Genomic DNA, 12,533 nt, shown 5'->3' with positions numbered 1-12,533 from the left:
CTTCACCTCTGTCCACCCAAGGTACCCCCTACACATTGTAACATGCTACAACGCAGGCTCGTGCCATGCTCATGTGGGTCATCTATGACACTGTTGATAACCACCGAAGGACAAATTCCCATCGATAGGTGGCTTAAAGTCAAATCTCGCTCCTTCCGCTTCATGCTTCCTCCGCAGGGACAATCCGCCTTTGTACCATCGAACAAAAATCTTTCTACTGTCTCGCATGGGTCGCCTACGAAGGCCTCTCGAAAACCTTTCCGGGAACCCACAAGGTCTGCACGGTTCTCCTGAACACCAATCGCCACCATCTTCACTCCTTGCTCACTACGACACCTCCACAGGAATCCCTCGGTCGCTCGATCATGGATATCCCATAATCCAATGGTCTGACAGATTCCCCACTAGCGTGCAGCTATAGCGGTGCCTAAACACAATGCTACGTCAGATTTCTAAGCCACTTTACATATTTCTATTTATGGGCAGAGTCAGTACAGATACGTGGATACACGCGACAACCATGTATCACATACATCACAACAGTTCTTCTCCACTCCGGTTACCAAACGGTGATTAGGTGGAAGAAGCGTGTCATGGACGCATCCTATAGGTGGTCTTTATTTTATTTTCATGTTGCAACGGTTCGGCACGAAGGGAGATAGTGATTGTCATGCACCTACTTCCACAACCAGCCAATCCCCCAACAGTAGTAACCTTCCGTTCAAAGTTGGCATATGGTGTATGGTCGACTTCACCAACATCAAGAAGACTATTAACATAAACATGCAAAGAGAATATTAAATCCTAATACCAAGAGACCCATTACACTCTAGGGTTCCCCTATATCCTCGAGAACTAAGGGAATTACTCACACATGGAGCCAACAAACATCATAGAGTCAGTGATGGTAAACATGAATGGATCAAACACGTAACACACAAGTTGATTAGCTTGGGTTCCTGAGGTTGCAATGAGATGGATGTGGATGATAATGGTGGTGGTGGCGATGATATTGTAGAGCTCCTTGTGCTTGATGGTGAACACGGTGAACTCGCCCTATGTCAACTCCTCCGGATCATTCTAGAGGCTAGGGTTCCTCCTTCTAGAAGAGTTTCTTGTGTCTCCTCATGTCTCGTCTCAAATCCAAATTCACAAGGTGGAAATAGTTGATGGCACGGTTCCCACGGCGCCTCATACGACCGTCCATACGAGCAGGCAAGCTCATATGGTCCATCGTCTTTTGCTCCGGAGACGTCGATGGTGATTCTCCTCACGTCCATTTGCTTAATTCTTTTTCGGTAGATAATTATCACATTAAATAACATGATTTCACTGTAATTCTCTAGGATTCCTTCTATATACATTTATTTACTCCAAAAGTGTTCACGGGAATGATCATGAAAAGACGTGCGCAAACGCGGTAAAACTGCATAAAGCCTATCATGTAGGCACAAAATAACTCCAAAAACTATCACGTAAATTAGGCTCATGAAGTGTCCGATGTGCGGCACACGCGCTCCTCCTCCTCCTCGCGCTCCGCCTCGGCCTCCTCTGCCCTCTTGCACCACCATCGGGGTCAGCGATGCAAAGTCGTTGTCGATTTGGGCGGCGCCGCGGCGGTGCAAGTCATGATCATTTGTGAACCAGGTGTCCCGGATAGGAGAGTGTGGCTCATACGTCGGGTCCCGGCACTGCCCTCGCGTGAGGGGAGCACGCCGCTTGTGGATCTCCACCGTGCATGTCGCCTCGGACCGCGGCACGGCCGGCATCAAAATGCGATGGGGATCGAGGTACCGGCCATGTGGGAGGTTGACATGATGTACAGCCGGCTGGCGAGCCCTCCCCCAATGGCCCTAAAGCGAAGGCGGTCGGCGCTTTGGATTAGCCCACCTCAACTTCGTGCTTGGAGTTGCCTTTACCCTTGCTGAAGAAACACATGGCGTTAGTGCGGGCTACCCCTGGCATTTAAAAAGAATGTGGACTCTCCACGCTTTTACCCGCTATCATATGGGTTCGAGTTAAGTGACGACATTAACTATGACTGCATGGGATAGTTTGGTGACCGACATGCGGGTCCAAGGCAAACACCGAGAGTGGACGCATGTCGCATCCATCTTGCATTTGTGTAGATATAAATTGAGCGTAAATTTGGATCCAAAATGCATCCAAACCGAATGAGATTTGGGTTTACGTATATTGGACCAACGTTTTCGTATGTTTTGATGATTTGATCTAAACGTGCGGCGAGTTGGAGTTGCCCTAACCTAAACATGGCCGGATATGGGTGTTTTATCTATACCTAATAATAAAGCGGCTATTGCTTCCGTCGGAAAACCCACCACGACATTTTTATAAAAAAGCCTCTGTAATTTTTGTTATTCAACCCGCGCTCCATCATTTATCTGCAACGCAAAAGGAAAAAACGATTCGCTGCAAAAATTATATCCGTACGCATCGCCTCCTCTCGTTGACCCTGGGCCACCCTGGCCTGTGCACAGGCTGCCGCCACACCACTCGGCACTCGCCGCCGCGGCCGACCTCAACCGCCACCGCTGCCGATCTCAATCCACCCGCCTCCGCGGCTGTACCTCTCCCCTCTCACTGCCCCCGTTGCGGCGCTCGAGCGCATCGCGTCGACCCTGGTCCACCCTGGCCTGTGCCCAGGCCGCTGCCACACCACTCGCCGCCGCGGCCGAACTCAACCACCACTGCTGTCGATCTCAACCCACCCGCCTCCGCGGTCGTACCTCTGCCCGCTTGTTGCCCCTGTTTCGGCGCTCAAGCACAACTTCCGGATCAAATCAACGCGACAGCTACAGCGACTTGGGATGATGCGTCTGCTCGATGCAGAACGGCGGCGGCGCGCGGATAAGGCGCGGCGGAGCGAAGTACTTGCAGGTGGAGGCAGGCCTCCATGGCTCATACGGGGAACTCCGAGGTTATGACGCGGCAACGGCGACTCCTTATGGCCAGATAGAGGCGCCTAACCCTTGCTCCCCTCATCGTATCCCCTCCTCTGGCAGGAACCCATCATCTGGTGAGATCCCCTCCCCATGCCTCCAACCGTGTGCCAAGCACCGACAAGAAATTTTGTTTTGTGGGAATTTGTTTGTTGATGAATGAATGTATTGAATGTAAGATTGCATTGTTGTAGAGAGAGAGTGGAACACCACCTTCAGTTTGTCATCTGATCCCACATTTTCTACCCTATGAGTGAAATAAGATAACAGTTCATTGATCAATTCACGTAGTCTCTTTGTTTTGCTTTGCTTGTCCCCCTCAATTTCTTATCATGGTGAAATTAACAATGGACGGGTTGATTTCTTAACAAAATAGGATAGGACTGACTACATTAGTTAGTTAGCTTATTTTTTTAATAAATCAAAATGATTATAAAAAGATTAAAAGCGTCTGGTATTTTTTTCTCCCGTTGCAACGCAGGTGCCTTTTCTAGTTAGAGAAAACGTAAACACTCGATCACCTCGCGATTCAGGATGCAAGCGGGGTGGGTTGCGGCTGCCCGCTACTGGTTATTGCGGGCTCCAGCGCATTCTGCGGGCATTTGCGGCTAAACGTGAGAATGGTTATTAAAAAACCGGATGTAACGGTTCGGTTCTTACTTTGGGTTTGATTGGTTCAAGTTTTATTGGGTTGAGATTTTTTTAGTTTGGTTTTGGTTTGGGTATGTGGAGAACCAGTTTAGTTATAGTTGGTTATGGGTTTAAACGGTTTGGTTATTAGCGGTTATAAACTATGGGTCCAAACCGGTTTCTATGCATTGGTTATATGCAATAATCAACGACGACCGAGAACGAGTATCTTTGATCCGCGTGCATGATGTAAGCACTATGTAATTATGTATTATGGGGAAACAACAGATGAAAATCGGAAGTGTTTTCTTGTGCTTTCGCTAAGCAATTTGGTTTTAATACACTTGTTATTGAGCTTTTCAACGATGGGCATGTTATTTTTGCCTCTTACTGTGTGTTGACTGTATCTCAAGGATTACTTTGTCTCTAAACCGTTGTAGATGCACTTATGCCTTTTCTATCTGATTTGTTTCTTAACATGTCAATTTGTGTAATCATATGTACATTAAAGCAAACCCATGGTTATGTACTGGATTTAAACCCACGGTTATGTTTTGGGTTTAAATTGGTTTGGGTTGAAAAAATAGGGGGTTTGATTTTGGTTGGGCTAAAAATGACACTAAATGGGTATGGTTTAAGTATGGTTTTGAGAGATAAATGAATGGGTATGGTTCAAGTATGAAACCATTCTCACGTTTATTTGCGGCTGTCGAACACCGTCCGCTAGGATTAAGGTGGGACAATGCGGCAGCCCGCATAAACCCGCCACAAACCCGGAATTTATTTAGTGTGTAAGCAGAAGACAACCAATAACCTGGGCGCATGCAACGTCTTGCCATACCAGCGAGCATGTATACCCCGAGCAATGTCAACGGTGATGAGGATGTCCGGTACCGACGATCCGGACTCAGGTTACAGGTCCAACTTGAAGGTTGACTGGTCGAGGGTCTCCATGACGGTGCAATGAGTCGCTCGAGAAGGAGATGATGGATTGCGTGTGGGGATCTTGAATTTCAACGGGGATGAGATGGATCAATGGAGGACGCCGCTGCCGACGGCCTCGGCGGTGCACCTGGACCGCGTGGCGAGCAACGTCACCTGAACGCATCTGTGCCCGGAGTGGATCGACGAGGAGGAGTTGTCGAACCTGCCGGTCAACACGAGGGCGAGCCTGCAGGGTCAAGCCGGCATCGAGGACGGAGGACGGCGATGACATGGCGTGTTCGCGCGCGCCGCCGTATCCTGTTCCCTCCTTGGAGATCAGGAACTCTGCTTCTTCATCGGTGGCGTCGTCGCTTACGTTGCCCGGTGCAAGTTCTTCGGCCGACGGCTTGAGCTTCCTCACCGGCAGGAGAAGCGGCTTCTCGCCAGCGTCGCCGGTGTCGGCAATGACGACGAGGGGATCATCGGGGTAGTACTGCGAGCTCCACGCCTGGACGCCGCCGACCCTGGCGCCGCCGCTGACTCCGTCGCCGCCGTTCCCCTCAAAGACCAGAGGCCCTTGGAGTATCTGGGAGACGAAGGCTTCCACGGACTCGTCATCGTCGACGACCTTGGAGGGAGCGGCCACCGGGGGCACCGCATCGGCGTCGGCGTTCCTCTGGCCGAAGAGCCGTAGGAAATGACGAGGCCGAGCAGGAGGATGTGCGGCAGGTCCCAGATCCCGGGGCCCTGGCTCGTGGGCAGCATCGGCAGCAGCGCCACCACGACGGCGAACAGCACCGCCTTCGCTGCGAGGTTGGACGGGAACAAGAGCTCGAGAGCCCACTGCAACCACGCGGGGACCACATCGCCGCCGCCGTTCATCAGCTGCCCCGGAGCGGCCTCCGCGAAAATTTCAGTTCATACGCGGGACATGCGGGATCCCGCTGGACATTGCGGAGCGACCGTTAGAATCGCTTCACCTAATACGGTTAGTCCGACAGCGTTTAGTGGGCTAATTATGCGGGGCGGCGTTGTGGCTTAGCGGGTTGTCCCGCGCCGCTAGCATCCCTACTCGCGATCCCCAAATCCCCGAATGGACAAACGAACCATGTGCACAGTGGAGAAGCGCGGCCGCGTCCACCTCATCACCCTCACCGGCGCCGGCGAGCACCGACTCAGCCCATCCCTCATCTCGGCCCTCCGCTCCGCCGTGGCCACCGTCCGCGCCTCCCCCGGTGCCGGTGCCCTCGTGCTGGCCGCGGAGGGCAAATACTTCTCCAACGGCTTCGACCAGGCCTGGGCGCGCACGGTCCCGCCCCACCTCCACGACTCCATGAGAGGAGCCTTCCGCGCCCTCGTGGCCGACCTCCTGGCACTGCCCATGCCCACCGTGGCCGCCGTCACGGGCCACGCCGCCGCCGCCGGCTGCGCGCTGGCCCTCGCGCACGACTCCGTCGTCATGCGCGCCTCCCGCGGGTTCCTGTACATGAGCGAGGTCGACGTCGGCCTCAAGTTCGCCGACTACTTCGGGGAGCTGCTCCGGCAGAAGGTCCCCGACGCAGCGGCCAGGAGGGACATGGTCCTCGGGGGGAAGAAGATGACGGCGGCGGAGGCGGTGCGGCTCGGCATCGTGGACGCGGCCGCGGACGGCGGCGTCGAGGACGTGGTGGCCGCGGCCGTCGCGGCGGCGGACGGGCTCGCGGCCAGGGGGTGGGACGGGGTTGTCGTGGCGGGGATCAGGAAGGCGATGTGGCCCGCCGTGTGGGGCAAGGTCAAGGACCACGGCGCCGAGGCGACGGCGGCGGCGCGGCCGCGGCTGTAGGCTCCGGTATGTCGTACGAAGCCACTCCCTGTGCTCGAGCATTCGCGTAGCCTGAAGAATTCGCTCTGAATCGACAGCAAGCCGTAGATCTACGAACTTCAGCTGGGATCAGGAACTGCTCCTACAGAATCGTCTGCCCAAGAAGATCACAACTGTGCTGGTGGTTTCCCTTGTACTCCTACTATCTTTCATTCCGGTTTCTTTGGATGTTGGCGTCTGTTTTTACTCTAACCGAAGCTCTTTGCTGATAGACTGAACTCACGCCGTCATCTTCAGCATGAGTGCATGAAGCGATGAACTACTTTGTGCTGGCAAGTAATATGAAACACTTGGTGAAAAGGTGTAACATCGATTCTTGCTCTCTTTTACAAAGTGGACATATGGCAGTTTTGCCACCCATGATTAGCCAATTCATCGGCGGGCCAAATTATACTTTGGATGACAAGGCGAGCAAATAACTTTGACCTTAGGCAATGCCCAAGCACTTCACACAAAGTGCTTCATATTGGTCTCCGTAGTTTCCTCAAATTGCACCTTATATACAGAGGCTGCCGAATAGTGTATGCTGGACGTATGCTTTCAAGTAATGTCGTCCTTGACATTTTCACCGAGGAAGTCACTGATGAGCCAAAGGACAATGGATTCCTGGATATGAGCCACGGTAAAGTTGGTGGAGATTCTGGTCCTAAAAAATCCGCCAGGCAACGTTGGTGGAGATTTTGATCCTGAAAATCCACGCATCATCCTTCAAAGCTTCACACCTCCCATTTCTTCCTTGTGAAACTTCTTTGGCTTCTTTCTGAATCATCCTTCAAAGCTTCACACCTTCCATTTCTTCCTTGTGGAACTTCTTTGGGTTCTTTCTGAATCATCCTTCAAAGCTTCACACCTTCCATTTCTTCCTTGTGAAACTTCTTTGGCTTCTTTCTGAAAGAGGGCCGCAAGAAGGGGTTCACACGTCGAGCTGATATGGTCCAAGCATAGAATAAGTAAAGGTCCATCTCATCGCAAGGACTACCCGTTACAACCCACATCTTGGTTGGTTCCTTCCACTACCGGTGGTCTTGTCTGTTCCCAACCGTAGAAGGCTATCCACCGATTGTGCTGGCTCCACCATATCAGCTCTGGTATGATAACATGGCCTTGGAAGGTGGAGATGATGAAGGCCACAGGGGGCAAAAGTGACCTTCGGACCTCAAACCCAGCGCACATTTCCTGACTTGCTGAAAACCATGTGTGACAAGTGGGAATCAGGCCATGAGCATGTAAGAGAAGAAGAGTCATTTGCTGCAGGACGACGACATTTACATCAGGGACAACGGACAAAACATGGAGCAGCCAACTTACTGCCGCATTACAGTACCACTACCAAGCATTACAAAAATGTACTTAAAACAGGTCACAGCCCTAGCATTAACATATGTCTCCCCCACCTCCTACATCATTGCTCTTACCTACTAATAATAAGTAACAACTCAACCAACATGTGCCGCCGCCATGTACTTAAACATGCCCGGCACCGGCAACAACAACAACAACGATTCTTCCAAGGTCAGGTAATTTACATAGTTGTACTTCTTTCACTGGCAGTCTGGCACTGGCACTGGTTCGGTCTCTCCTCAGGATTTAGGAGAGTTGATCGATTCTTCGATGATGGCGGACAACCAAAAAATATGGGCGATGCAGCGTGCCCGTCTAGCTCCCAGCATGGGCGAAGTTGAGGCCATTTTGCCGTCGAACATGTTCCGGAACAAGCCTGTTGATCAGCTCTGGAGAGGCGTTGGCTAGCTGCATCGCCAGAAAAGAGCATTGATGAGCACAGCGGCGTCAAGAGCCCAAGAGGGTTCTTTCCAGGCTAGCAAAGACAAAAAGAGTGTCCTTCCTAATTATTGAACTGATATATATCTTGAATGAGCCATGTGATCATGTGCCTGAAACCAGCCTATCTATTTTTTCTAGAAAACTTAGATGGTTGCTGCTTGAACAGTGTATCTTTTTTACTTACTTCAGGTTTGAAGTTGAACAGAGGAGGGAATGGGCGGCCATTCGGCAAGCGTGCATTCGGCTCACGTAGCTCATCAAAGAAGGAATGTGCACATGCATCAAGCTGCACAGGAAAACAAACATATAAGAACATTTTAAACTGAACAGATTGCTAGTCGGAAAATTATGTTGTTCCCAGCTAAAGTAACAGCATTAAGAGAGACCCTTTTCTAGGTGGAGCACTGGCTGTAGTTAACAAGCACATGTGACTATAAAGTTGCACCCACTATCTATCAGTCAAGACTCATCAACATCTAGTTCTGGACCACAGGATATCATAATTATAATGCCAATGCAGGACCAGAAGCTAATCAGTGACTGAAAGCTAAACATTGATGCTTCCAAGAAACTCCCAAAATAATCCTACTTCCACAAAGGTGCAGAAGAGCCTCATTCTATAGTTGATGATTGAAAAATTTCGCCATATATTCCTTTATCTCTAAACAAAAAAGTATAATTAACTGTAATACAACATTTTTTATACTAAGGTTGGAATAGAAATAACCATGTAGTATCACACACACAAGTAAAATAACCTTAGTACACCCCATTTTAGTATTATCCACCCAACAAATGGCACAACCTTTAAGAACAATCAAAAAGCTGAGCACTGAAAAACTTACAGCAGTGCAACGCAGATTTGGTGAATATTGGAGAAGGCGGGAGGCAAGATCTATAGCTTCAGCGGGCATTCTCTTGTGGAAAATCTAGGGAAGGGAAAGTAGAGCAACCCGTTAGCTGCAGGCATATCTTCAATTTATACTTTATTTATGGCGTAGAGAAAGAATCTGGTAACTAATTGACATGAAAGAAGATGTGGACTTGATACCATGCAAGTATAATGACATGATGCAGTTGATTCAATAAAACTTTACGTATGTCTACCTTGTGCCAAGGATGAGCCTTAATCTGAGGAAACCTGAACTCGGTATAGTTGGGGTTCATGCACCGAATTTCCTCACGGGTTGGAGTACCAAGAACCTGCAATAATATCACATGGCTTTGAGAAACATCCATAGCAGAATAACTCAAGACAATGTTGCATGTGAAACAGCAGGCAATACCTTGATAATCTCGACTAGCTGATCAACCGCAGTCTCTCCTGGAAACAGAGGCTGACAAATACACAACACATAGAATGATAAGAATAACCTCATGGACAATATAGTCTAACCAATGTACCCAAACAAGGCCAAAACTCCTTAGAGAGGTAACCAACCTGACCAAGAAGTAACTCTGCAAGAACACATCCAGCTGACCATATGTCTATTGAGGTTGTATATTCAGTTGCACCAAATATGAGCTCAGGAGCACGATAGTAGCGAGAGCATATGTATGCTATGTTGGGTTCACCAGGTACCTGAAACAAGAAGAGGGCAATGGTCAATACATGTGGTTAGAGTTAAAGAGTGCAGAAACAACCAACTCGGAGAAAAAGATGCAATTATTTGTATAACCAAGATCAGGCTTGGCAACCTTGCACCAAGATAAAAGGTACAGTTTACGTGCGCTGAGTCGCCTACAGGGCAGTTGGAGTAACGAATAGAGCGGACAGCATACAGATAACAGTGTGTAATGAACCCAATTTGGAAAACAAGATTCAAGTAGACACCCAGACACCAATTATACAATGGATCAATAATGAAAATGGACTGTCAAGTATGGGAATATTTAGCCGTTCTATTGTTGTATAAAAGGCAACTTTAAGCTGTGATTTCAAAAGTCGGGACATACTAGCAAGACTCTAACACATTACACGTTATCATGGAAAAAATAGCATACTACTCTTGATAATGATAATTAATGGCATAGATCACATGTTATGTCAACAGTATGACCAATCAGACGCTAGAACAATTCAAAACTAAACACAATACTGAAATAAACTACTGATTCTCAAGGGGGGAATCAACGTACCAGAACTTTTGCACTTCCAAAGTCACAGATCTTGACTTGATGGGTTAGAGGATCAACCTGTATTGGCAAGAGAAGAGACCAATTCAAGACCAACGATAAAATCAAAACAAGTAACGAGCTCGTGTTCACACAACACATACCAAAACATTTTGTGGTTTCACATCCCTGTGGCAAACTCCTGGAACAGTATGAACATAAGCTAACCCTCTAAAAAGCTGCAAACAAGGCAAAAGATACATTAGCAAGCAATAAGGCAGTTATAGGCAGCCAGGCAAGTGTAACATGATGGTTCACAGACCTGATACATGTAAAGCTTGACATAGATAAGCGGCATCCGCTGGTTGGCATTGCTGTAGTGTTTGAGCACACGGTATAGAGTCTCAGGGACATACTCCATGACAAGGTTCAGGAACAGCTCATCCCTGCTTGTGGTCGAGAAGAAGCAGTGCTTCAGAGAGACGACATTGGGATGGTCCATGGAGCGCATAAGCTGCAGCTCACGGTTCTTGTAACGGCGGTCCTGCAGCACCTTCTTGATGGCCACGGTCTCTCCAGTCTCCAAGCACTTAGCCTACATGTGAGAAGCAGTTGAATTCGGTAAGCATTGCATCAACCAATTGGCAACAGCACATAAAGCAAAAGCAATCCATGAGAGGAAGGGGCCGTACCTGGAAGACAATCCCAAATGAACCAGTTCCTACTACTCGCTCAGCCATGTAGCTAATTGTCTGCAATCAGGGTTAAAACAACATCAATATGTATCCTCTAAAAACAACAAACTGAGCAGAAAACAAGTAGCGGTTGGAACATGATTTCAGTATGCGCTTTAGCCATAATAACAAGGAAAGCAGGCAGTAGATCGAGCGATGGGCACATAATTTCTCTGCCGCATACCAAATCGGTTGGAAATAAGGGAAAAAGCACTGTTTCTGGTCAACAAAACCCGCAAAATCAGCTGCATCGCGGTGATTCCCTGGACGAACCGCCACCAGACCAACCCAATCTCCCCCGTCCTCCCCCGAAGGTAGAAGACTGGTTAAAGCTAAACAATTGCTAGAGAGCACAAATCCCTTAGCGGAGCGAGAGACTACGGCACCAACAGCACGGGGAGGGGAACCACCGTGAGAAGAGCAGGCACATTTGACGAGACGCGCGCGCTAGAGAGCAAGGAAGAGGAACTGAAAATCGAGGCCAGAGAAGCTGCTCACCCTCTTGGGCTCGCCGTTCTTCCCGCCGATGGTTGTGGAGATGATGTGGCCGGTAACAGGGTCGCCCCCCTCGGTCCTCGCCTGCAGAGCACCAGAACACCGAGCATTAGCAAAACAAGCGCCGGGAGCAGCAGATCGGCCCCGGAACCCGGGCTCAGATCCAGAACAGACCCCAGATCTGGGGGGGAAAGACGGAGGTTACCTTCTCGGCGACAACGTGGGCCGGGACGGCGGCGGCGAGCGGGGGCGGCGCGTCCAGCACCATGGGCTCCGGCCCCGGCGGCGCGTCCATGGGGTCGCGTGCGCGGGGGCGGGGGCGGGGGCGGGGGGGGTGGGGTGGGGGAGGGGGCGAGCCGCGGGGACGCCTAGTAGAGAGGAGAGGGGAGCTGCTGCTGCTTTGCTCTTGCGTTGGGGATTGGGATGGTGGTGGTGCGTGCTTTTGACCGGTCAGGGAGGCTGCGGGGGGGTGGGGGGGGTGGCTGGCTATGAGTACTAGGAGATGCCCGAGATGCCGCTCTGGACAGGTGGGGGAAGCGGTAACGGAGAGAAGCGGTTAAGCGGGAGGGAGGGAAGGTCAAGGCGGGACGGACGGATTAAAGATAAACCTACGGCTACTGCGACGTTGGCCATGCATTACCGCCACCATTTAATTTATATATATATATATACAAGGCTTTCGCGGGGATTTGTATCTATAAAAAAATCGACAAGTTTATAAAATAGTCCAACGCAAGCGCTTAATTTTCTATTAAAAATTGGTAAAAATCATCTATGTCTTCAAGTTGAGGCCGATCAGATATACCAAACAAAAAAGCGGTCTCGTCATTGTTATTGTCGACTGCTTATGTTTTACGAGAAATGTTTTTTTCTCTACATTGTTCCATCACAACGGAACGGACATTGAAACCATAACACCAGCCACATTTAGTTCACGCCGTCAAGTAAACGTTTAATTCTATTTTGTGGATAGCATTTGTTTACAATTATAATTGGATGTAGTTAATCTTTTTTAGTAGTTAAGGCGTACCA

At 49.7% G+C, this 12,533-nt stretch overlaps 2 protein-coding genes and 1 pseudogene across 2 annotated transcripts; 1 reads left to right on the top strand and 2 right to left on the bottom strand.

The window, feature by feature from the left end:
* Window positions 1–4,252: 4,252 nt before the first annotated feature.
* LOC123443085 lies at window positions 4,253–5,407 on the bottom strand (annotated as a pseudogene).
* Window positions 5,408–5,522: 115 nt separating this feature from the next.
* On the top strand, window positions 5,523–6,682 carry LOC123443086 (enoyl-CoA delta isomerase 2, peroxisomal-like). Its single transcript, XM_045119335.1, has one exon. It carries the CDS (start codon window positions 5,608–5,610, stop codon window positions 6,334–6,336), a length of 729 nt encoding a protein of 242 aa, XP_044975270.1. The 5' UTR covers window positions 5,523–5,607; the 3' UTR covers window positions 6,337–6,682.
* Window positions 6,683–7,602: 920 nt separating this feature from the next.
* LOC123443084 (shaggy-related protein kinase GSK1) lies at window positions 7,603–11,957 on the bottom strand. Its single transcript, XM_045119333.1, has 12 exons — window positions 11,707–11,957; window positions 11,505–11,585; window positions 10,965–11,024; window positions 10,595–10,867; window positions 10,437–10,511; window positions 10,297–10,353; window positions 9,599–9,739; window positions 9,444–9,494; window positions 9,265–9,360; window positions 9,003–9,086; window positions 8,342–8,443; window positions 7,603–8,124 (listed from the first exon to the last, which is right to left on the bottom strand). The coding sequence occupies exons 1-12, from the start codon at window positions 11,794–11,796 to the stop codon at window positions 8,032–8,034; spliced, it is 1,203 nt and encodes a 400-aa protein (XP_044975268.1). The 5' UTR covers window positions 11,797–11,957; the 3' UTR covers window positions 7,603–8,031.
* Between the last annotated feature and the right edge of the window lie 576 nt (window positions 11,958–12,533).

Source organism: Hordeum vulgare, chromosome 3H (assembly GCF_904849725.1).
Source record: "Hordeum vulgare subsp. vulgare chromosome 3H, MorexV3_pseudomolecules_assembly, whole genome shotgun sequence".
Lineage (NCBI taxonomy): Eukaryota > Viridiplantae > Streptophyta > Magnoliopsida > Poales > Poaceae > Hordeum > Hordeum vulgare.
This window is presented reverse-complemented; position numbering and strand designations above follow the sequence as displayed.